The sequence below is a fragment of the Takifugu flavidus genome, chromosome 6 (assembly GCF_003711565.1).
Source record: "Takifugu flavidus isolate HTHZ2018 chromosome 6, ASM371156v2, whole genome shotgun sequence".
Taxonomy (NCBI): domain Eukaryota; kingdom Metazoa; phylum Chordata; class Actinopteri; order Tetraodontiformes; family Tetraodontidae; genus Takifugu; species Takifugu flavidus.
The window spans coordinates 16,635,832-16,661,734 of record NC_079525.1 but is presented as its reverse complement, the minus strand read 5'-3'; the positions used below and the strand labels follow the sequence as shown (position 1 = coordinate 16,661,734).

Genomic DNA, 25,903 nt, shown 5'->3' with positions numbered 1-25,903 from the left:
GTAACTTTTAGGACAGTGGTGCTTTATCCCTGCTTGTGTTGTTCATTTAACACAGAGCAGCCTTTGTCTAAACACATCAACTGTCATCTGATGCTGGCAAATAGATCCAGACATTTAGCAAGAGGCCCAGAGGGAAGGTTTAAAACTGTAAATTCCTGTTTGTATTTATTTTAGAAGAATGCTGAACTTCCTTGCCTGCTACATGTCATCGAGAGGCTGCAGGCGTCAGGCTACATGTTTACTGTGTCGCTCTCTAACCCCACTTGTCATTTGCATTGCTTGTCTATTAATTTGCTCATAATACGCCTTATGTATGACAGAGAATAAACATATCTAAACTTTCATTTGGCAAACCTGTAGATCTTCATGACATCATGGCACGTCTGTCCTAATACAACAAACATATTATTTTTACTTACCGTATTTAAACAGAACCTTTATTTTCAAAGAAATAAGAAAATATGACCCTCGGTCACCCTTAAGGCACACAAAATGATTTTAAACCATTTGGAAGAGTGAATGTGCACAAAAGAACAACATATTTATAATAATTTAAGTACAAATAAATTGTTGCCACTCCTGAAAAAGGAACATTTGTTAAGCTTTAATGGGGATGCTCAATGAAGTGATCTTTGATGATAGCTTTTTGTAAAGCCTAAAGTTATGATGACAACACACGTAGACCCTCAGGAGAGGAACATATTGATGGTGTGGTGACAGCACAGCTAGTGGATGCTTCCGTCCTGTGGCAAGAACAGTTAATGAATCCTTCTTACTGAGGAGCTGCAAGGACAATCTGCCTCCAGAAATACACTCAAGGTGCAGCTACTCAAATGCAGGTGCATAATCTGGTACTCACACTAACTAACATAGTACAAGTTTGAACACACTTTGTGTTTAAAATTCCAATTTTCCAAATCCCACAAACACTAAATGTAGTTAATACTAATATTTATGGGTAAACTCATATAAACATATGCATCTATGCAGAACAATATCCAAGTTAATAAAATAAAATTAGTGAAATTTTTTCAATTTTGTACTTTTAGTCATTTGTTATGGTCTGTTTTAAGTCTCAGACCATCCGGGCTGTGACCTTTGACCCCACTGCTGGGAATCAAATTGCTTGTCAATCGCTCCATGGATTAACATCAGTTTATGGATACTTCAAAACAGACAGCAGGGAAGAAAGGTGGCGGTGGTGCAACCAAAGGCATGAACAAAACTAAAACGCTCATTAAATATTAGTAAATATCACTAATAACTGAACATAAGAAGTGCATATGGATCAAGCTGCCTAAGATTAAAGCTATGTGCACAACAGATTGCTTTCATGTCCAGATGATGTAACTAGTCTACATTTCAGTATGTTTAAAGAGGAAACAGACAGAACTTCAACTTACAAGTTTTCACAAAAAGTCCTTTCAGAGAAACGGTGCAAAATATAAAATGAAAGAAATGACCAGCAGGCGGCAGCAGATGGCCATTTATAAATAAAGACGACCTCTAAACCCGTTCATGAGGTGCGTGTTTAAGAATTAAGAGGCACTTTTGATTGCCGACGTCACTTTCCTTTCGCCTCAGACTGTCTCACTGTTGAACAAAACCACCAACAACCATCCGAGTAGGAACGGCAAAATGCTTTAAAGCTCTTCCATTTATACTTAGATGAAAAGAATACCTGGAAGCACAATAGAAATGCTTAAATATAACTTTAATGTGATATTTGACTTTTTTGTTTAGCAACTAAAGAAGCTTTTGAATTTGCTGGTAAATTATAGACACAGAAAAGACAAACTGACCGAAATCCATTTTTACCTTTTTAATGAACCCTGATTATTTTTTTGAATCAAGATGAACAGAAGGGAAACAGAAATACAGATGGTTCTTCTATGATGGAAATTGAGAGGAGAGACAGGTCAGAGAACAGAAAGGGTAACCATTTCAAATAATACAATGGCAAAACAATACAAAGTTCATTTTTCTTACAGAATCCTCCAAAATGGGAAAAAAAAAATATTTACACAACTGTGTGACCAACATCTTGTCCATGCTAACACAGTTCCAAAAATCAGAGCATTAAAAAAAAGACAGCACTGAAGCAATTAGCTCATAGGCAAACAGAGTGCAAACTGGAACAAAAACCCCAGAAAAGGAGGAATTTATTCAGAAGAAACCAGGCCATGGCAAGAAAAGGTACAAAAGAATAAAAAAAGAGTCATGTTAATAATATTATTACAAGAGTAACAGTAATATGTCAAAATAATACAAGATAATAAAAATAGTAATGCAATTGAGGGCATCAACAAAGTGTGGAAATGGCAATTTTAGATTTGTGGCTGTATTTGTGAATTGGTAACAGGTAAGGCAGCAGATACAATACAACTGGCTCTTTCTGTCCCAGGCACTTGTAAACATGCTACATCTGTCCTCTAATGTCCCTCCCATGTTGCTGGTAGCGACCTCCAGCACTGACTCCTGATGAGTCTTACCCCTACCTATTTTAAATTTCAATTCGATCAAGATGTCATTAAGCCAATCAGAAGGATAAATGTAGAGTTGTTTTTGTGCCTGGTAAAGAAAAATATGATTACACTGACAGAATGGTGCTGTTTGGAAAAACAGGGACCAGGAGATTATTTTCTGTGATCAAGAGGTCTGTATGGATGATTTAACCATAAAACCACACGTGTAAAAATAGTGAGCAGCAGCTGTGAGTCAGATTGTGGGAAGTCCCTCTCCCTCAACTCTGCTGCAGGCTTTCACTCTGTGTACTTTACCATCTCTTCTGCACAGACTGCATGGGTGTCAGGTCACATGACACGTCACGATTCTCTTTGTTCTACACATTAAGGGCTCATTTAACCAAGGTGTGTGTATGTGTCTAGGTAGCACACAAACAGCCCAAATACAACCCACATACTGTCAAATGTGTCAACACTACATCTGAACCGAGTCCGTTTTCTCATTTTCTTAACCATTATTGTCTTAATCTAATTATTAATCTTACAGGTCCAGATTAGCTCTAAATCTGTGGTTCACTTTTATCATATTCAATTTCATGATACAATTTTTTTTTGGGGGGGGGTTAGATGTGTTGATAACGCAAATGAAGGTCCTGTACTCGAATTAATACTCGTAATGTGGCCAGTATCATGTGGCCCTGGCTGTCATGCTTATAACACTCCACACTTGCTGTTTGATTGTCAACTGATCTAAATCACATGCCAGTTTTTATGACCTGCCACCCTTTCTGTATCAGGGTTAAAGGGTTTCATCATCTACCGTAGCGTGAATAAAGCCCAGCCTGGCTGCCACTTTGGGGCGAGACAAAAACCCCAAACAAACCAATCAACCTGCCCTCTAACAATGCAAGTCTAAACTGCTCATTCATTTCTTCTCCCACATCCTCCCTGAAACACATCATTCTACCACACAAACAGTAAATTCTGATACTGTCACCCCCATCACAGCAGCTCAAGACAGAAGAAGGCATGGGTGAGAAGGCTTCAAAGACTTAATAGAGACAATATGCCCATTCAAATATAAATATTTCTTTACCTCTAAAAATAGTATTCCAGATTTGTATTAAATAGCTGTACTGAAATATAACATTTGGGTTTAATATTTTGTATATGTTATAAAAGCAGAAGGCATGTTGGGGATAGAACTTATCTTCTTTTTTAAGAAAAGGCACAGTTATTTTGCTTATCAAAATGGGAAAATATCTTTAAATCTACAAGGATTACATAAAAACTCCTTTGTTAGTGTCTGGGTGACAGTTGGCCTGAGTTTGTGATGCTCTACATTCTTTTTATGCACTGCGACAGCTGGATTTGCTGCACACTGCTCAATAACATTTATTCCCAAACCTCCATTTGTTGTGAATGCCCTCAAAGATTTTTCTGCATCCTTACAAGCATCCTGAAAGCAAAAATAGTCAATATACAAAGACAAACACTCCTGGAATGCAGAAAAGAACTTTTCATCTGGATGTTTGAGGGACAAAACATTTGGAATGCTCAAAAAACTCCAAAAAAATCTACAGACAATGCTGTTGAGAAACAGCTGAAACCATCAGTTTTCTTGAGGCTTGATGGTTGTTTCTTTCCTAACTTTATATCGGTCGAATGTGTCTACAGTCACAGTGGCCTCAAGGAGAGGAAATGTGAGGAAAAAACATTCCTCAAAGACTCAACTGCATTTTCTATACAGTCAAATTACATCTCGAACATCATAGTCATTTGATTGAAATCTTCCCCTCCATGTGTGGTGTGAATGGGCTCTGTCTCCGAGTTGTTCAGAATGGTGTTTTCTGGGGAGAGAACAGTCAAAGGTATTTTTCTCCGCTGGCTGCCCTCCATCTTGTAAACGATTGAATAGTGCAGACAGAGGCATTGTAATCTCTTATCTGAGCTGTCAAAGGTGTTCATACCAACGCTAGCTGCTGTACAATTGTGAGAAAAGAAGAGATGGAAGAGGGGTGCACCACCTTTAAGTGAGGCAGACGTGGGTGAAAAAGTCATTATTTCATTCCAGTCTACTGCTGCACACTCCAGAGTGTCTAATATGACTCATTGAGATGTTAAACCTTCAAGTTAGAATGTGGGCACAGGTGTGATGTGAGGTGATGGAGGAGGCGCTGAAAAGGCAACGTGCAATTCCTATAATGTCTTAAAAATCAAATGTTAAAAATAAGACTTACAATGTCATCTGAGTGTTACTGTAAGACGCACAGAGAAGCAGAAGTGTGTTGCCTCACAGCACATCAGAGGCTACATGAGTGCATCCGCAATGAATGGACAGTCCATAATACCCAACAGCTGTTTGATGATCCTTGCCACCGAGGAGAAAAAAACAGCACTAAGTTTAACACACCATTATCTCTAAATACACCGTCAACATGTATGCATGGGATTATTTTAATCAGTTGTAAGAATTTATACTGGAATAAACCTAAAATTGAATTTCTTATTCATTTGGACACTTATTTTGTTCTTGGTTCCCACATTTATACAGGGTGGAAGAATTGTAATTACCGAGTAACATTGCTAAAACACAAAGTTTAAATGTAAGAACTGTTGGCACAATCTTAATGATGTTGCACATAAACTGGTGCATTTATATCTGTAAAGGCTGGGAAATTTCTGTCAATAAAAAAAAGTGGTAGCTAGAAACTTTATGTGTAATTATTAGACACATTTCCCCAGTTAGGTTTTTCCCGATGCTGTTCAAAAAGATCTGACATATACTTCAGTAATCTAATAAGACAACAGAACTGTGATTTAGTAAGAGGCAAATGAATCGTTACTTAACACGTGTTCACACGTACCGCTGCCAACGGTGGATGACAAGGCATTATGTTAAAATGTGACATTTGTTCATAAAAATCTGAGGTGCGTCGCTCTTATTTAACCCTAGAATGTTTTAACATTAGAATGCTAATGTCACAGTGACCAACCTGATCACCTGACAGTGTTCTTGGGTTAAGAAGGATCCCTATCAGTGTGTCGCTTAGAAGCCAGCATTTTCTAGAGATAGCTGTGCCGTTGCTCTCTGTAGCTCTGAGCTTGCTCTGCGTTGGGTTGGAGGTGGTGGCAGCATTAACCCCAAAATAACACCCCCACGTACTCTTTCATCTTTATTCACCACTTGTGCTCCAGGTTTACCCTCCATTTCCTCCTCCTCCCCTTCATTGGCCCTCACTTTCTTATCTTCAGCCTCCTCCCTATCTCCGTCTGCCTCCATCTTCTGGTCCTCACTCCAGCGGCGTTTAAAACGGAGCTTCAGCGGGATGCAGCGTGTCCCCCCGGGGCTGGTGGGAGCCGCTTGGCCTGGATCACTTTTCAGACTTATTGGAGGGACGGCCAGACCACCATCGCTGCCAGATGGAGGGGTGGCAGGAGTCTTAAAGACCTCCTCATCATCATCATCATCATCAGGATCTTCATCTGCATTATCCTCAGTGGTTTTACCATTAGCTTGATGGTGGTTGTTGAACCCAGGTTGGTGATGAATGGATGGAGTAAAGATGCCACTGCTGTTATCCTCATCATTGTGACTGGGCTCATCTTCCTCACTTATATCAGTAACCTCCACTTCTTCTTCAGACTCAATGTCTGATATCGGTTCCACCTGGCGAAAAGAAATAGAAAATATAATAAAGTTAAGTTTCAACTCAGACATCTTTGATGAAGACATTTGTGTTTTCCCCAAGATTACTCTGAAGAAAATGTAATTTTGGTGTATTTGGAGGACTACAAATAAATCAGGAAATTTTACGTTTTTTCTAATAATTTATTTGAAAATATGGTTAGAGACCACCTTAAGAAAATACCTTAAATGTGTTTTAGTTAAGATATTAAATATTGGAAAATATAACTAAGTGCAACAAATATAAATAAATTAACTATTGAAAATTCTTAAGAGGCCTGGAGCCTGGAGAAAGTGGTACAATGTATTCAATATCAGATGATGTTTGATAGTATATTGGATTCCTAATCAGTACACTTATTAACTCCTACTTGAAGTGGCTGTGCATGTTACTACATTATCACCTTGATCTTGGGAGGTGCTGTGTTGGTATTCTGAGCAGATCCTGGAAATGAAGCATGGCCTGAGGAGGAGGAAGCAGCCAATGAGCTCACTGTGTCCCTCTGTTTGCGTCCAAGAGGCGGTGGCTGCAGCTTAAACTTAAATGGTGATGAGTGCTGGTGCTGCTGCGGCTCCTCCACACTTCCTGGCTGCTGGCTGAGTGAATGTGATAGTGCCAGAGATGGGCCATGGATGTGATGGGGGGTCGGTTTCTCCAGGTTGGGGCGGTGAGGATGAGGGATGACAATATTTGGGTAGTGGAGGAAGGCTCTAGGGCTGAGGTGGTAGTTGTAGACAGATTGGGTGTGCGCCTGCAGGTAGTGCTTCATGTCCTCTGGGTTGAAGGAGAAATGAGAACCCATCATGGGAGATGACAGGGAAGGGGAAGGGGTGAAGGGCAAGTGGGGGGTGGGGGTCATAGACAGTGCGGGGGATAAAGTTGGAGCCATGAGACCTCCTGGACCAGGTAGTGGTGACACAGGGAATGGAGACAGAGGCTCTGTATGGACCCTGGGGGCAGGTCTAGTGAGCCCTGCAGGGTTTGGTCCACCACTGTAGACCCTAAAGAGAGATTCATGAGGCAGGCGTGGAGGAAGCAAGCTTCTGAAGGCCCTCTCTGGCCCAATGCCACGCTCATCTGCTCCAAGGGCTTCCTCTATCTCAGAGTTGGTGGAAGTACCATCACTGCAGTCGCTCACAGAACCGCGTGCCATGCGGCGAGCCACACTATTGAAAATGCTGGGGCTGCGAAGCTCTTCACTGGATGAGAGGACCTCTGACGGTGTGGAAGGGGGGAAACGAAAGTGAGTGCCTCCTGTCGGCACAGGAGGGGCACTTTGAGGGATCCCTCGACCTGAAAGGTGAGGAAGAGTTAATGTTAGGATTTCTAGCCGTCATAAATGTCATTGGATAAAGGCTTCCTAGATTTACTCCATAGTCCCAACTATAGCAGAGCTGCAATACAAACTCCTGGATTTTTTGTTAACTTTTCCACACTCCTGAAGATGAACTCTTTGCACTTTAAAAGTCTTGCTCCCTGCCTCCCTCCAACATTCACAAAACAACAACTACCGGTAACTGTAAGTTAGCATTGGTTTAAATAAAACAAATGACTTACTTGCCCATAATGCTTGTTTCATTAGCACTTGCTTTCACACTAGAATATTTTGTATATACTAATGTGCATCAAATCAGGTCTATGTACAGTATATGGTGCATTCCAGACGACCCTCTGGGTTACACAAAGGCAGAAATTCATTCTTCTATCAACCCTTCACACTCTCCCTCCCTATTTGGAGAATATGACATTGCAGTAAATTCTTGGCAATCGTGCACATGCTGGATTTAAATACTGGAAAAGCTGTTTTTCTGCCATTATAAACACTTGCTGGGTTCTGCTTTCTGTTTTGTTTTTGCCAGTAAGAGTGTGAGTGGTTCTTTCTGGTAAAGCCCATAATCATCGTGTGTATGTCCGGATGTGTGTGCACATGCGTGCATGTTGAGGAACACTAAGAAGCCATCATATAACATAGCGTGTGGGCCACATCACACGTCGACTATAATTGTAGCTTCGTGCTGCACTTCCGTCACCCAGGATCCAACGCTCCATATGGGCTCTGTTTATGCTGGGTGACTTCAGAAGAGGGACGAGACAGAACCAAACTGTTGTACAGTATGTCTCCATTTCAGAACCCAGACACCAGATTTTCAGCAATATAATTTGAACCGTTTTAGAAATGGCAGGATGACCAGGAAGTTGCAATATTTCAATGATCAGTATTGTTTAAAAAATGACCAATTATCTAGTTTCCTGAATGTTGAAAAACAAAACAAAATACTAAATCATTTAAATTAAGGTCAATTAACTTGTGACACTAAGGTCTGGTTTTACCTGCAATTGTACCTCATTTTACTGTACATGAATGTATAAGTTTCGCAGCATTACTGTCGATAAAAAAGAATGTACCAGAAGAGCTGCAGAAACAACAGTTGTAATTAATTATTTTGGCTCAAATGACGCTGTTGTAAAAAGAGAATATTGTTTTTTAAAATGCTTCTTCCTGGCTTCCAGATATACCATGGTCATCTAATGTAGCAGCAACAACTTGGCCAACTTTACCATGTCTCATTCAAGGCATGCGATTGTGAAAGTGTGTCACAGAATCCACCAGTTCCTATATACATACCAGAGCCCATGTCAATGAAAGGGTAGTTGACCAGCACTAGTTTGTTGAAATTGAACTTATAGGTGAATCTTTTCCCTTTGGTCTTGTGGAGGATCCTCTTGTTGTAGTAATATCTGCATAAGAAGAAGGACACACTGTCAAACCTAAATACCGATTACATCCAGAAGGAGCATATTTCATATGTGCAGTGTACATACATACAGACAGACAGATGGGCAGATGGATGGACGGACAGATGGGGGAGGTTTATTGCAATGAGTAAGCTATTCTGATTTCACCATAACCAGGCATTAGTCATCAGCAATACAAAACAAGTGATGCTGACGAGTGAATAGAGACCCATTGACAACTCATTGAGAAGATAAAATGATTCCCTGTGACTCACCAAAAGCCTCGGACAAAACCATATTCAGGCTTCTCACATAAACACATCTTCAATTCAATTGGGCGGCTTCATTCTTGGAAATGCAATACGTTATTCATAGTTTTGAGCAGAACCAGGCAGATAGATTATAGCTCAGTGACTAAAATTGAACATAAAAATATCCACTCAGAAACGAGCCTCTTGTTCATGTTTTAAGCATATGTCCATTAGATAATGAAATGATACATGAATCATTCAGTACATTTACTTAAAGGAACAAGGCTCGTTTTTTGGTGCCTTTTCGGAATTTGCTTCTCAGTTTACATGCAACGGAGAAAGTCGGATAACTGACAAGTAGATGTCCTCCTCTTAAACACTAGGTGGTGATATGCTCATTCTAAAAAAGTTAATACAGCCCTTTTATAGTTTACGTCTTATGTCACCTAATAAACAAGTGAAGAAATGCAGCGGATCGACATTCAACAGAAAGACACAGATGATTGTACCTATGTTAAACTTGTATGTAATTTAAGCTTTACTTAATGTGCAGATTTAGACTGACTAGATATGTTTCAGGAATGTTTTTGTTCCCGGGTCACACACCAGTGCGAAGGTTGTGTGCGAAGGTTGTGCACATGCGTTGTCTAGTTAAACAATTAATTGGACTCTGGAGGTCATGAGGTCTGAAGAGTCTAGATTTAGATTTACTGTGTTCCAGGGTGATGGCACATCAGGCAAGAAGAGATCTGCAGATAAAGTGATGCACCCATCATGCCGACAGCTATGGGTTGGTTCAGTTATTTGGGGCAAGGTTCGGCAACATTTTGTGATCAAAGTATGAAGTCTGCTGTCTACCTGAATATTCATTCAATTAATCAGGGGAAACCCAGACAGTCCCATCTCCGGATGAGAGGACGCATCTTTGTTCAGGGCTTCGCTGTTGTCGCCATTGTCGTCAGTGAATTTGCCACAGCGATGAGACCAAACAGTGAGGACACCCCTGTATCCGGGCCACCCCCGGCACCATGCCGCTTTGACCCGAACTTTCAAACATCTTGCAGCCTTTATTGGACATCCAGTTATGTTAAATGGCGTTTTATTTTTATATCTATTTCATCTGTTTCATCGCTGTGGCAAATACACCTACGACAATGGCGACGACAGTCAAGCCCTGAGCAAAGATGCGTCCTCATCAGAAGACTCCAGTCCTCTACCAGAGGCCCAGGAGTCTGAAGGTTCTGCGCAGGATCTTAGCTGTTCCTAGGACTTCGCTCTTCTGGACAGAGATCTCTGATGTGGTTCCTGGTATCTGTTGGAGCCATCTACTCAGCTTGGGGGTTACTGCCCCTAGTGTCCCGATCACCACTGGGACCACTGTTGCCTTCATGCCCCACATTCTCTCTATCTTCTCTTTCAGCCCTCGGTACTTCTCCAGCTTCTTGTGTTAGTTTCGATCACCTTTCATTCATCCGCCCACATTTGTCTAGCCCGAATGACATCCTGATGTCTTTGCTGTAGATCCTAGTGAGGTGGATCAGGGAGTCGATGTCACGCTCATTCTCGGCATACAGCTTGATGTCATCCATGTAGAGGAGGTGGCTGACGGTTGTTCCACTTCGGAACTGGTACCCATAGCCACTCTTGGTGATGATCTGGCTAAGGGGGTTTAGGCCTATGCAGAACAGCAGGGGGGACAGGGCATCTCCTTGATATATGCCACATCTGATGCTCACCCGCGCAATTGGCTTTGAGTTGGCCTCCAGAGTCGTGTTCCACAGCTTCATGGAGTTCTGGATGAACTCTCTTAGTGTCCTGTTGATGTTATACAGCTTTAGGCACTCTAGTATCCATGTGTGCGGCATTGAGTCATAGGCTTTCTTGTAATCAATCCAGGCAGTGCACAGGTTGGTGTGCCGCGTCCTACAGTCCTGGGCAAATGCCCTGTGGACCAGTAGCTGGTGCTTGGCACCTCTGGTGTTGTTCCCTATGCCTTTCTGTGCTCTGCTCATGTATTGATCCATGTGCCTGCTGATTTTAGCCGCTATGATGCCTGATAGGAGCTTCCATGTGGTGCTGAGGCAGGTTATGGGCTGGTAGTTGGACGGTATTGTGCCCTTCTGGGGGTCTTTCATTATGAGGACTGTCCGGCCTTGGGTAAGCCACTCTGGGTGGTCCCCTGATGTTAGCAGCTGGTTCATTTGTGCTGCCAGGCGTTCATGGAGTGCAGTCAGCTTCTTAAGCCAGTAGGCGTGGATCGGGCCCTGGTGCTGTCCAGCTCTTCGTTTTGGACACTCTTGTTTGGATGTCTGCTAAGACATCCTCTTAAGTTGGGTCGGCAGGACTGTGAGCCTTTGCTTAGCAGTCTCCAGTGCCTCAGGTATAGACAGTTTGTTGTACTTCTTGGGCCGCTCTGTCCTAGGATTCACGCCTCTACTCAGCTCTGTTATTAGGCTGACTTCTCTCCGTGTTGCCATGATTTTTGCCTCTAGCCTTCTCCTCCATGGGGCCATTTGCTCCTTATGGCTCTTCATCTTATAGCCAAGCATCTGTAGGATAACCGTTGCCGCTGCATACATCAGCTGATTGGTCTCAGTGATGGTAGTGGTAGGGATGGTTGACAGTGCCGCGTTCATGTCCTCCAGTAGAGATTCATCTGGTACTTTGTGTTTGTTAGCCTTGGCAGGGAGGTAGTTGAGTTCCCCCAGGACTTCATGATTCTCTCTCTTAGGTCAGCTGCCCTTGTCCTGATTCCGTCTATCATTGGGGCTGTGTACCCAATCTCTATATTGGGGGGGTGATGATGAAATCACCCCCACACTGACCTGGCGCCCTGGCTCCTCCTTGCTGGAGCATATTTGTACCGTAGGTGAGGCACACCGCCGTGACTCGTTAATCTCTAGCTGTGATAGCAGCTTTCTATTGCGGATATTCGAACACTGAGCTAAGAGCCGCTTCTTAGTCAGTGAGGATGTGGGGTTTTGAGGTACCCATTTCTCCCACATCCTCTGCATGTACCCTCTCTGGCTGGGGTTACTCCCGTAGTAACACTCCACCAGTACCACGTTCTCTGCCCTGCTCCATGAATGCCTTGTTCCAGTAGCCAATTTGACATCAGGGGACCCTGGTTCCCTGACCCCTGACGCAGACCTTGTTGACCCGGGCGATGTCCGAGCCGGTATGACTCTATCAGTTAACATTCCGCTCGTACCGAGGTGTAGGCATATATATGAATAAGGAGCCTTGCCTAAGGGCTCGTTACTGTTCTATAGTTCCAGTTACCATAGACAGACAAATTATCATACTTAGGGGGTCGTCTAATCATTAGGTTAACATCTTAGTCATGCTGTTATAGGCCAAGGCTGCCGGGGTCCAGAAACATGATCACCTGACAGGCCTCTGTCACCCCACTGGGTCAGTTTCCTCTCCTCTCCTCTCCATTCTATCCTCTACCTGTTCTCCCCCTTCTCCTCTCTCTCTACCCAGCGCCCCCATCAGCAGGAGGGTCCCCCTCATGAGCCTGGTCCTGATCAAGGTTTCTTCCTGTTAAAGAGGAGTTTTTCCTTGCCACTGTTGCTTGTCTGGGGTTAGGCCCTGGGATTCTGGAAAGCGCCTTGAAACAATTTTGATTGTAAAAGATGCTATATAAATACAGATTGATTATATATGAGCCGCTTCTTCGTATCCCTAAAGGGATCAATAAAGTACTCTTGATGCATGTTTGCATGCTCCCAAACCTCTGTGCTGGCGTATGAGCCCCCCCCCCCTTCCTGATTAAACATATCCATGAACGCAGGTCATGACCACAATTGCACACCACTTTTATCGGCACAATAAATAACATGTACATGATGTAAGAAATTAACAAACTGTACGATTATCCATCTTCCTGACGTTTGAAAAGCTGGGCTGCCACCTGGCTCCAGTTGTTTAATATGTAATGTAATAGGTCAAATAGAAAAGGGGCCATATTAATCTGCTGAAAGATGCAAATTGCATATCCCCCTAGCATTGAGGAGGACATGTCCCCTTTAGTTATTCAATTTTCTCTGAAAAAATTCTGATGAGAGGGCGAAGCCAAATTTGGAGCATAACTTGACTAAAGTGTGCATATTGACGTTCTGACTAATGAAAGGAGATTCTCGTCAGGAATTTTCTGATAGACCTGAGAATTCCTTGATAATATTATCTCATCCAGGTGTAGAAGCTGTGCTAGACAAACATTTCCAAAGGATGTCTCATTTGTCTCATTGGTCTGCCTCTATGGTTAATTGGACACATGAGTACATTTTTCATTTGATGATAAAAAACAGGACAATCGTAAAACAACATTGTAAGACAAACTCTTTAAGCTTACCTTAAAGCTCGACTGAGTTTGTCATAGTTCATCTGTGGTTTACACTTCCTTGCACCCCACAAGCGGGCCACTTCATCTGGGTCCTTAATGACAAACTCTCCATAATCTCCCTGCCAAGCGATGACCTCATGATATTCTTCCTTCCGCAGCAGCTCCAGGATAAAATGCCAAAGTTGAATCTGTCTGGAGCCTGGGCTTGACTCCGGCTTGTAGGCCCATTCTGGAAAGACAAACCCTTGAGAAAGGCAAAGAACAGAAATAGGGACATTCAGCCATATGGACCTAAAGAAAAGCCAATTATAAGTCATAATTTGGCTGTATTTTAGCTCTATCATGGCACATGGGAGATTTGGTAAAATAGATTTTTAATTTGCCAGTCATTAAGTCCAAATGCTCAATTTATTAAAATGTGAGGCAAAATTGTTGAACAGAGATTGAAGCCATCTAGACACTGATCACATTTTAATAGTTGCCATAAATCTATAGGTGAATAATGGTAAACGTAATTAACTCAGACAGGTGAAAGTAAACTCCTCCTAATTAGGCAAACAATATGTGCGTAAAGAGTATTTTGGAAAAATACATAACTCAGGTTAAAAATTTCCAAATAACTTGAAAATGAAACCAACCCTGCCAACCAGCATTACTGAAAAACACTCTTGATGACTAACAAATCATATGCACTCATCTGAGCTCTTCAACTTACACAATGAGCCAGAGGACAGAAAAACAGGATTTAGTAGTTGCTAACAGCATTTGAATTCTAAAGACTAATTATATGTGCGGGCAAATGATTCATACCAGAAACAACAGAGCCTGTGTCTTTTGAGGACAGGTTACAAGATGTGACACAAATGAAAAAAAATGACTATAAAATTGGGTACATGAAAACACATGTGCAAGTACATACTGTACAGGAGTGGATCAGATTGAAGTAGGCAAGCCACTATCTCCCTCACACAGAGCAGAGGTTAGTAGGGAGAGGTAAGTGGGTTCATGCGTAGGTGCCCAAAGCACACAGACAAAGGACACATAAATAGCAACCATGCCCACCACATGCGTGTGCCTATGTGCGTTGCAGATGTCCCTGCTGACTCATTGCTTGTTCCTTCAGCATTCAGCTTTCATATTCTGCCTTTCTTACCCTCAACAGCACCACCATCATTTTCTTTTTCTGTTTCAATGTCCCTCCCACCCTCAGTTTCTCCTAAGACACCGTCTCCTAGCAACAAAAGCTTTTTAACCTCTAAAAATAAATAGCCAAGTCACGACAGACAAGACAAAATATGATTCAATTAGAGAAACTTGCTTCAAAGTCTAAAGTATGAGTAGATCTAAAAAGCTATGGCATGGGAATTAAAGTTTTAAAAAGAAAAAGAAAAACTAAACTTTACTGAGTGAGGTATTTTCTCTCCGTATTTCTATCCTATTCTAGTATCTGCATGTAGTACAGACATGAAACTCTTCCTGTTATTTAGAGACGAGAGGTGAGAGGCAAACATTTTGCTCACAGAATAGGATGTATTTTTACCCAAATATGGTTTACATTCATCTGCAACATCAGTAAAATGAATGAACCACAATCCATGTTCTCCAACCCTAATAAACAACTCACATGAATGTAATAAACGAGTATGTTGTCAGGTAGGCAGGTTTTATTTAAGAATGCAGAACTGCCCATTTTGCTTCCATTTAGAACATACAAAAGTGTATATTCTAAATTTTAAAAAGCATAATGCTCAATGTTGTGATAATTGCTTTTTAATTATTTGCATACATGAGATAGGTAGACAAAAAAACCTTTGGTTAGGTTTAAAAAGTGGGGCCAGATTAATTCTGCAACACTATCTAGTCTTATCTACATCTGAGTCTAGGACTGCAAACCTTCTGACTAATTAAGTAGAACTAGCTTGACACACGTGTTCAGACAGGCTTGGACACCACCACTATAATGGAAAGTCTAAGGAGTTCAGCAGTGAGCTAAAAAACGGCATTGTTAGTTGTGTGAGTAAAATAGAAAGAACACTGCACCTACAGTCATTGGGTGGGGAGTGGTATGCTGTGAGGTAATTTACTGCCAATAGAACTTGTACTTTAACAGTAGCAGATGGAATAAAATAATATTATCTGCAAATTAGAGTCTGCAGAACTCATCCCAGCACGCTGGTTCTTGTGCATCCCATTATTAATATTTTGCACTGGTTTTACTATAGTCCTGACTATATCCTAAAACTTTGGATCATGTGAAAATAAAAATGTAAATTGAGAATAGTCACTGTTAGTACCGTTTGTCATTATAAAAATACATTATGAAAATTATTCTAATGGTCAACTGCCATGACACAAATCTCCTTAAAAATACAATGTAATGCATGGCAACAGATTATACTCACCAGACTACAGGTAGTGCTTTTGTGTTAAAGACAACATGGGACCATGCAATAGCTGTTGCAAAGACTAAAGTCTGTGTAAAGCCCCAGCTAAAACAGATAGCATCAAGTGGGGGGTCCAGACAGCCTAACAGGCATTGCAACAAAATGTACACAGCTCTTCCCAAAAGTCTTTTTTTTTTTTTTAAACATGCTACTTAATCTATCCACATATACCCCATTTATTTCCCTCCCTTCCTCCAATTCTTAGGTGGTTCCAGATTTAGCTCTCAGAAAGGTCATTATGTGTCTGTCTGCAGAGTAATGATTTAAGAACACAAACAGCAAAACCCAAGGGTTACAGACTAGGATAATAGGCTGGAGACAGTCTGACGGCTGATGGATTTATCTAGGATGTATTCAGGACACCACAAAAAGCCAGGAAATATAGGAGTACGGGGCAGGAAGGTCAGCTAGGTGTGTAGCACTTCACGCATTAAAAAACATACTAAAAAGGGAGTTAATGCCTAAACAAGTTCAAAATGTGTCATTTAAAAAATGGAAGGTGATTTTCAAGCTTTATACATAGCTTGTTGGACCATTTAGACCGTTAGACAAAACAGAGAGCTCCTGAACTGTAAACTACTGCTTTAAAACCCATCTTCAACCTTGGTCTAATAATTATATTTAAAGAATAAGGTTAAGAGTTGGGAAGACTACTGGATTATACCAGGGAGGAGGGGCCAAAGACTGGCATGAGGAGGAAGGGGAAAATGGGGAAAGAAAGATGGTCCTCATTCTGTAAACCCTGGCATCAGTCTTCTTCAGATTGCTTGATTATACATGTATTACTGAGAAAGGTTTTGTATCAACATTATAGGAGGAAATGGGTTAGTGTTGGTTGATGTAGAAAAGGAAAGGGGAAAGGTTTGTAAAACCTGGAGCTAATTGAGCCATTTTAACAGAAGATTATATATATTATTTACAAAGAACTGGAGCAATTACCAATGTGGTAAATGTACAAAATTATATACAAAGCAGCGATTGAATAAATGTTTAAAAAGAGAAGCAGTGGTGATGTACATCTGTCATTAGTTTTGATTTGAGCCTTTTTTATTTTTTACTTTCCACAGTTAAACAATCAAAGTCTCGGGACTTTAATCCAAACATAAAAAAAATTTAGGCTCACTACATTTCCCGATTTTCCTACCTTCAGGTCAAATGACATGTTATGATCTTGATCGCACATAAATTGGAACAAAGCATTGTAGATAATGTTATCAGCATCACCCATTACCTAAAAGGAGTAGACTTATCAGATATATTTATCAGCTCGAAATTCCCAATCACACATTCCTAATACAAATATTTTACATTTTAGATAAAAGTAATGTATTTATGTGAAGGAAAATGCTGAAAATGAAAGCGATAAGAAATTGTTTTTTCAGCACCTAAAGCCACTTATGGATGCAAAGGAAAATATGAATTTATGTACAAATTTGACTGTGTAAAACAGCATGTTCTTGTTTAGCAAATATGGAGAAATCCAAAGAGAATAAAATATCCCAGTGAACTATATCGACTGAATACAGAGTAACATTTTTTTTTAAAATTACAGTTTCTACGCCATGTTTGTTGTGATTTTTTCACCAGACTATAATTTTCCTTTAACAAACACAGCAGGTAAACCAGCAACAAAAACTAAGTCGCTTTAATTGTTGGTATGACCAAATGTGCATCCTGGTGTGCGTGCATAGGGTACAAATAAGCACCTGTTACCACGTCTCAGATCAGGAACATGCTGCAAATCATGGGAGCTGACTCAGCAACTCCAACAAAGTCAATCAAGTGTTATCTCACTTGTCCACTGTCTCTTTCCACGTAGTCAACAAGACTCCATTGTAGATTTGATTAAGTAGGACAAGTCGTTTTGAGACCCTACCTTAATGTGAGGCAGGGAACAAATGGGCCTTCAAAGAATTTTACAGTTTTCCTGCACTGCTGCCCTGTACAAATACGTGGCTGTTGTCAACATTGCAGCTATTGTACAAGTCAATAAGATATGGTTCAAACATATTCACTCTGTATTTGCAGCTGTCCACAAAGATGCTCCTTGATAAATTTACAGATCATTCTCAGAGAGCTTACCAACTTTTTGGATATTTAATTGAATGTCTCAAAACTGGTCTCGGCTGTTGCATCCCAGGATGTGGCAAACATGGAAAACGTCCCTGCTGCTTCGGAAGCAAACATGATGGCATGAAAAGTAGTAATTGTATTTATGAAACACAATAAATCTACACAATTAAATACATAATTTTGCCTTTGAATAAATACCAACAAATTGAAATATAAATTATTTCTGGGTCCTTTTTAATAAATCCAGACATTTGTGGCAGCCAACAGCCAATTTGTATCTTATTGCATATTAATTTTTAAAAAGCTTCCCCCTCAAAATGAAAGCAATAATGTACGACAAACATTACTCGTGTTTGGTTACTAGTTACCCCACTGACTCAACATATGCTGCTTTTCCACTAGTACCTACCAATTTGACTTGATGCGTTACTGTTTGGGGGGGCTTTTCCAGTGGGGGTACCAGGGCCAAGTAGATAACTTTTAGCTCCAAACATGCTGTTATGCAAGATGTTAGTAACGGATCTCAGAAAACTAATCTGACATTTTTAAAACCCTCAACAAGCAATGGAGGGTCTTCTTTATGTGGCTTTGTGGCAGACAAGAGAAGATGGAGCTACAAACTGTGACATATGATGAAATTTAATAGGTAGTCTCCGTTGGCTGCTCAAAAGAATCATCGGACATAAACCGAATATCAAGAAAAGCTAAAAACACCAAGAGAATTACAGGACAATTGAGGAACATTGGGCTGAACATAAAGGGCTGGAAGATTTTTAATAGAAAGGGCTGGAATTGGTTTAATCATGCTATTTATAGCACCAACTGGCGAGCAATAGAAGGAAAAGTTCGACTCAGCCACAAAGTTGTTTGACATTAGATAAAGGGTCGGATATTTAATGACTTTCTGTAATATCCTATTTAATTTCTCAATTACATGTCATCAATTCATCAGGTTACTGCTGCTTGACAGTACTATTAAATGTATGAAAACATACATATTAACAAGTGACTTATACTAACAACATCCAAAATCAACTTGTGCTGCACATCTGCCTTCAAACCAAACAGGAGACAGGAAACAATTGCACCAAGTCCTTCCATCTGTGCTCAAATCATCGCAGACTCGTGTAGCTGCCAACCCATCAAGGTGAAGGTAGTTTATTATTAAGTAGCATCTCCAAAAGCCCCTAAAAGTATTAACAACAGCCAAAGGCAGATTTTCAAAGTGATTTTATTAGTGGGATTTGTATATGATAAATGTGTTCGTCAGCCTGTCCTCATTGGCAGAACCACAGAAACCCTAATTATTCAGTCTGCTGCATGAAAAGCTCGATCCTCCAGCCTGTAGACTGTGTGGCTCACTCTCTGTGTAAAAAATATTAAAAACAGGCACGATGGCGTCGCCACAACAGAGTGGCAGGCTCAAACCAGCGTGTTTTTCTAGTCTTAATTCAAGACAGGCAACACACTGTTTTGGCGGCATGTGGGGGGTCTGGGCGTTTAAACTAAAGATATGGGTGGGGGGTCCAGATTAAACAGATCAGATAGATTTGTAACTGCATTCGACAGTATGGCTTCAAAGAATTGTGTGGGTATTAATCAAACCTATGACAACAATTCAAAGACAGTGGATAACCGTATAACTATGTGCAGCATGGAAATAATTGTTTTCAGTCAAAACACAACTTGAAAGCAGATTTTGTCTCTGCATTTCATACATTTTAAGTGAGATATGGTACATCCATTAAGCAAATCTAAAAACCCCAAGTAGGTTTTTATCCACATGCATGATTGCTGCTACTGGATCAACTTTTCACAACCCAATGCTAAGGATATGGCGATCCAATCAAGTGATTTACCTGGTGGAAAAGATCTGGGTCATTGATGCATCAAAATGTAATATTATTTCCTACGTACGTCCATGTTGGAAAGAGAAAAAACATTTGCAGAGAATGGGCATATGGAATTATGCAGTTGAAAAGTGTTAGTTGCGTTATATGGCGCATATTCAACGTCAACGCGTAGGCGACGAGAAATCTAGGCGTGTGGAGTGCCACAAGGCCAGGGAAAGCCTTAGCTGACTCTACCCAGACAAAACAACCACACGACCCAAAGGCTTTCCTTCTGCAGCCGCATCAATTTTCATTCAGCCTTTTTGGGATGAAAATGTTTAGTTTCTTTTTATTTAAAAGTTTGAATACGACTAATGTCTGGGAATACAAACGCTATAGAACCACACACATTTCATTCTGCTGAGTGACAAATCAATGCAAACCTATTGTAGTTTCCTATTCTAAACTGATACTGACAGTAAATGCTCCGAACCATGTTCTCACGCTCAGTCGTCACTGATGATAGCCATAACAGCTGGCGTGTGTTCTCACACCTCATCAAACGCAGATGAGTGCAGCCAAAACAGCCATATAAAAAGTACAATCTACACCTCGATGTGTTTTGTTTCTGTCGACCCTGATGCTATTAAAAAATACCCCAAAAAGTGCTCCAAGTACAAATGGTGTACTGCCTGCAGCTTTATGAGATTTTACAGGTTTTTTAAAGGCATGGAATTTTTTTTGCTTGAAATTACCCATTATTGATCTAGAAAATGATTAAAGACAATTGAAGCTGGAACCACTGTATCCTCTAGTGTTTCAGAGATTTTTGTTCTATATGCTTTACTCTTGATTTTGATCCTGCATGGCTATATTCAGTTATCTCGCCCTGCTGGGCTTTAAAGATCTTAAACACCGATTTACTCCATCCAACAAGATTATACACCCATGGAAATGGGAGCATGTAAAATATGTAGAGAAAGGATTTCATATCAAGTGTTGCTGCTATCGCAAGAATCAAAAGTATCAAGAACATTATTGAACCCCCCAGTATCTCACAGAAGAAGATTCTGAGAAGCATTTGGCTTGAATATGGATCTTTATGTTTTCATGAGAGGAAACAGGTACAACCTCTTGACGTGGCAAAGAATCTGCTGACAAGTATGAAGTCTAGAGAATTTGTTCTTAACAAATCTGTGTTTTGTGTTTGATTGTGTCCCACAACTACACCAAAGTATATTTGGGGTATTTTATAAAATGTGCTGTAATGCTACAAATTATATATATTATATTAAGAAGCTATATATCACTTTAATAAAACTATTTCAGTTCCTTTAGGTGACAAAGATATTATAAATGCACTACATTTATTGCCTTCTCTGTGACTGAAATCTCGGTTTTGCAAAATTGTGTCAAACACTGTACCATAAAGTGAAAGACGGCTGTGGTAGTTTACAGTCACTCGGCATTGATTCAAAGAATGGCTGGTACTGTTAGTCCTTTGGCTCTCAAATGATACCAAAACAGTATAGGTTGCACTATTTTGTACCAAGTTATTTAACCACTGGTCCAACAATGAGAAGATTAGCAATCGGCAAGCTAAAGAAAACCTACTTTTTGCCCACATTGCAAAAGTCTATAAATATTTGTTTAGGTTCTCCTGAAAAATGAAGATGGCCAAAGGCACAACATGTCTATACCTTGCAAATTAAAATTAGCCATGTGTAAGTGGATAAAGGCACTGTTAACACACTCACTATAGACCGTACACATACAAGAAAGGTGTTGCCGAAACACAGAGATGATGATAATAGTCCGAGCAGACACTCTACACCTAGGAGCAATGCTGACGTCACGCTGTGGTAGATTTTCCAGTGCATGTACACCCGGGCTGAGCGTAACAGTCATCAGGAAAGTGATCAGGTCAACTTTTACAGTGACCCAATGGCTTAGACTAACAAGATAATGGCAGGAAGTTTAGCACTTTCCATGGTGGTTGCCTTTTTGTGTTCATTACTCCGGCCTAGTGGTTCTGTGCTAAAAAGTGTGGGTGCAAACCTTTAGTTCGCTCATAAAAAAGTTTGATTTCCTTCCCCAAAATGTAAATAAGGTACCCAGAGACAAACATGTAGTACTTAGCTTATTTTTAGAAGACTTGTAATAAAGATAGAATGGTTGTTCCTGCTAATAAGCATAATGTTATTTATAAGTCTATCCGTTTTTAAATGTATTAACAGCTGTGTGTTTCTAGTAAGGGGTCTGAAGTAATAAATCTGCATTAAAAATGGTCACGAAGGAAGAATAAATCTCTCATTGCAAAATAAATTTTGAAAAATGTTTTATTCTTACTTACAAAATTGTGGGTAGATATCTTTAAACCGCATTGGCTAACCAGAAGATTTCTAAATGACACAGTCTGCCTCACGACAAAAACAGGAATTTTAAGTCTGTCAAGGAGTCCAGGTGGCATCATACTATAATGGTAGAATATAAGGAAACGGCCACATTACCGCAAAGGTAACAGTGACGTGGTAGGAAAACAAGCGACATCTAGGAGTTCTTCAACACACTGACTCAAATGTCCACTTCTCCTAGCTGCCTTCTAAAGGAGCAATTTGGCCTCCTAGTAAAAGTCCAACATCACAGTGTTGTGACCACATCAGAGACAGTCAAAACAACGACGTGAGAAACATATGGGTAGCGGGTACACACGTGCAGAGAGCAAGCAAGCGAGGAGCGTGTCGATACACACATTCAGTAGTGCGTGGAGGACACGTGCACAAAAACACAATGATACAAACAGCAGTCATTCACAACACTCCACTGTCAGACTGTAAAAGTTGCTTATGTATGGTTGCTTTCATTTTACGGCCCCTCTGTAATGAATGTGAAAACGTGTGTTGGCTCCTTCTGCAGCTGTGACGTCTCACGTACGGCTCTGTGTTGACATAAGGAATAGCGCAAGTGGAAAACTGGGAGCTGGTGTGCCTAGACTATTCCCTTCTTGTTAGGAAGACTGTATGGTGTCCAACATGCCCAGAAACTCATCCACAGGCTTCACCATTGGAGAAATGCAGAAGCCACATACAACGCTTAGATCATAGGTGTCAAACTCTGGCCCGTGGGCCAAATTTGGCCCGCGATGTGATTATATTTGGCCCGTGAAGCCATACCAATTGACTATTAGAGCTGGCCTGCCGGTATTATCTCTTAAAACGCATGTGCTAATACTACAAATACCAGAATGCTCTCCTGTGTTAAAATCCACACTCCACATCAGTTGGTGGTGGTAATGCACCAGTATTTGGCTTGCCAACCACCAAGAGAGAGGAAGTAGTCAAAGCGACCTTATATGCTAATGCTAATTCTGGCACCGCACTACCCCCTCTGAAAAATGGTAAAAAGAAAGGCAGAAAATAGGACCTTTCTGAACAGGTAGGAGGCAGAATATCTGTTTAGATATATAAAAGACGGACCTGTCTGTCTGGTATGTGGAGCCAATGTGCATTACAAGGAGAACAACAACAGATGACACTATAAAATGCAACGCCAAGAGGAGTACAAACACATGGAAATGACTCAAAGGCGCCAGAAAGTAGAAGAGATGAAAAGTTACTTAAAATGGCAAAAGATTACTATTGAAATTTATTTCAGAAGGCTGAAAATAAAAAGAGAAGAAATGAATGCCGGCGATATGTTTTTTAAAAAAATTTATTTGTTTGGGTCCATATCAAAAGTTTCCTTGTTATAGCTGGAGGAAGAGTTTTTTCAATAAATATCAATGTTGGCCCGTGACTTTGTCCCAGTTTTGAATTTTGGCCCACTGGGTATTTGAGTTTGACACCTCTGGTTTAGATAATGAACATGATGCTTCCTGACTGGGACCATACAACATTTAAATGGCCTATCCTTAGATTAAGAAAAAAATCTCAAATTATACTTTTGCCTTGCAGCCAAAAACATGTTTTCAAGCTATTTGTATTTCTTTTCAGGAAAACAAAGTCAGATTTGTGCTATGAACAGATACAAGAGCCATCCACTAAAGCACAGCTAAAAATGTACACTTAGGTCCTATTAAAGACTATTAAACATAAAGATGCATAGACTGAAATGTGGGTCCATGTTTTAAAATTGCATCTACAGATACACTTCAACAAACCTAATTATCTGGAAGCTTAATACCATCAAAAAAAAACAAAACTACAAGCGCGTTTTTGACGGGGTTGGTCATTCAAATGAGCCACGTCATAAACAGCATGACAACCATAAAACAAAGAAGCCATCACCAATATAGTCTTTGGTCTGCTCTGTAAACTGAGCGAAATACAAATGTTCTCCAATTTTAAATCTCAAGTTATTGTGCTGTCAAGTTATATTTCACAAACAGGAATCCATTAGGGCTACAAGCTCACCATCTTTCCTCACACACCGCTTAAACTGGACCTTAAAACCAATGCATGCCATAAGAGAGATCAGGCATGATGGGTTGCAGAACCACAATTATTCTGACAACAAAAGCACAATGGAATGAATGGAATTTGGAATGGTAATTTAAAAACTGAGATTAACTCATATTCCCAACAGATTGTATTCCAGTTGGATCCAATTCTTGCACATGTCTAATGACACACTCCTACTGCTGAAAAGTGTCTTCAATAGAAAAGAAAAACTGGTGGAGAAGCACACTTCCTGATGTAGTTTTCAGACTATTCCAGTCTCTTAGCAGGCAGCATTTAACTAGCTCAGTTGTATATATCCGATGGCAACCTTTCCTTAAATACGTAAGTTATATCCAAGTGCCAGTTTAGTGCTTGTGTGAAGAAAAATCTATTTCTTTGTTCTCTAGATTTGGGAAAACTGTGGTCCCACTGCAGCACATCACATTTTCCATGTCTTGGTTAACAAAACCCACTAAATGTAGTCCATCACCAACGTCGTCTTAATTTCATTTGCAAAGTTATATAATAGTGAGTGTTTGTGGACTTTAGTCCTGGTCCTGACTTTTAACCACTGTTACCTTAATTTGGGATACAAGCAAGGTCGCTGGCCTCACTGTAAATCGCAAATACGGTATCTTCACAGCGGTATTAACGTTAAAAGGTGAAGAAAACAGAATCTGCAGTGTAGCTGAATCTTCCCTCCAAAGGAGAAAAGCGTATTAGTGTCTCCATTTCACAAGTTTGCTGAAACACAAACAAGAAGCTCCGATGGATCCACCCTTCGTTCAACTTTGTCACTTTCCCTGGAGCAGAGTTGGTGATAATGCTAACCAGCTAGCCGCCGAAGCTAGGAACACTTCTTTTCCTATGAGATCACGTTCGAAGGACTTTATTCATATAATTAAGTAAGAAAAAGTTATCAACTTACCAGATTCACCCGGGGTTTTCATCTTTGTTTTAGTGTTCGACAAGCTCTGTTCACTTTCTCCGGCGTAACCACACTGGAGTCGGTTAGCGCTTAGCCCAATTAGCACGCAAAGTTAGCAGTGACAACACACTCCTTCCTTCGGTGCTGTTCTCACTCGAGGCTTACCATTGAGCACCAGCCTCGGTAGCAAGATCGGCTTTGTTTTTCCAAGTACTCCACTACTTCACACATACGTCTTTGAATTATCTCGACATATCAAGATATCTTCGAAAACTTTTGCGCTGCTCAATGTGTTCACGGGGACGGCTCTTGTGAAAGTTGCCCGAGACTCCGGGGAAAAATCCACTCTCGCAAGCCTGAATGGCGCAGGTCGAAGTTTGGATGAGCCTTGCTGCGTGGTCCGTGGCTGAGCAAAGGAATGCGGGCACTTTTGAATTATACCCCGTCTGTTGCAGCGCTATCGTACGGTCGATCCCTGCCCCACATTCTGCTCCTCACCGACAGTCACAACAGAACCACTTGTGGAAGATCAAATGAAGCTTAGCCTTGTTTTTTCGCTCGCCGCTCTCTTTGGACGCACTTTTCTTTTTCCACTCACTCACTCTGCGTTCTATCACCCCCTTCCTTTGCCGGGGTGTCGTGTTTCGCTCTGCTCCTGCCACACGGGGCCGCCCACGCTGACCCACGGAGGGAGGGAG

At 40.8% G+C, this 25,903-nt stretch overlaps 1 protein-coding gene across 2 annotated transcripts; it reads right to left on the bottom strand.

Moving 5' to 3' along the window:
- Positions 1-1,807: 1,807 nt before the first annotated feature.
- Positions 1,808-25,903, bottom strand: erf (Ets2 repressor factor). Of its 2 annotated transcripts, none has more exons than XM_057035343.1 (5): positions 25,206-25,903; positions 13,499-13,733; positions 8,781-8,893; positions 6,558-7,447; positions 1,808-6,135 (listed from the first exon to the last, which is right to left on the bottom strand). In XM_057035343.1, the coding sequence occupies exons 1-5, from the start codon at positions 25,225-25,227 to the stop codon at positions 5,515-5,517; spliced, it is 1,881 nt and encodes a 626-aa protein (XP_056891323.1). In that variant the 5' UTR covers positions 25,228-25,903; the 3' UTR covers positions 1,808-5,514. The 2 variants fall into 2 exon arrangements, with proteins under 2 accessions (XP_056891323.1, XP_056891324.1); XM_057035344.1 differs by having other exon boundaries at positions 13,499-13,718.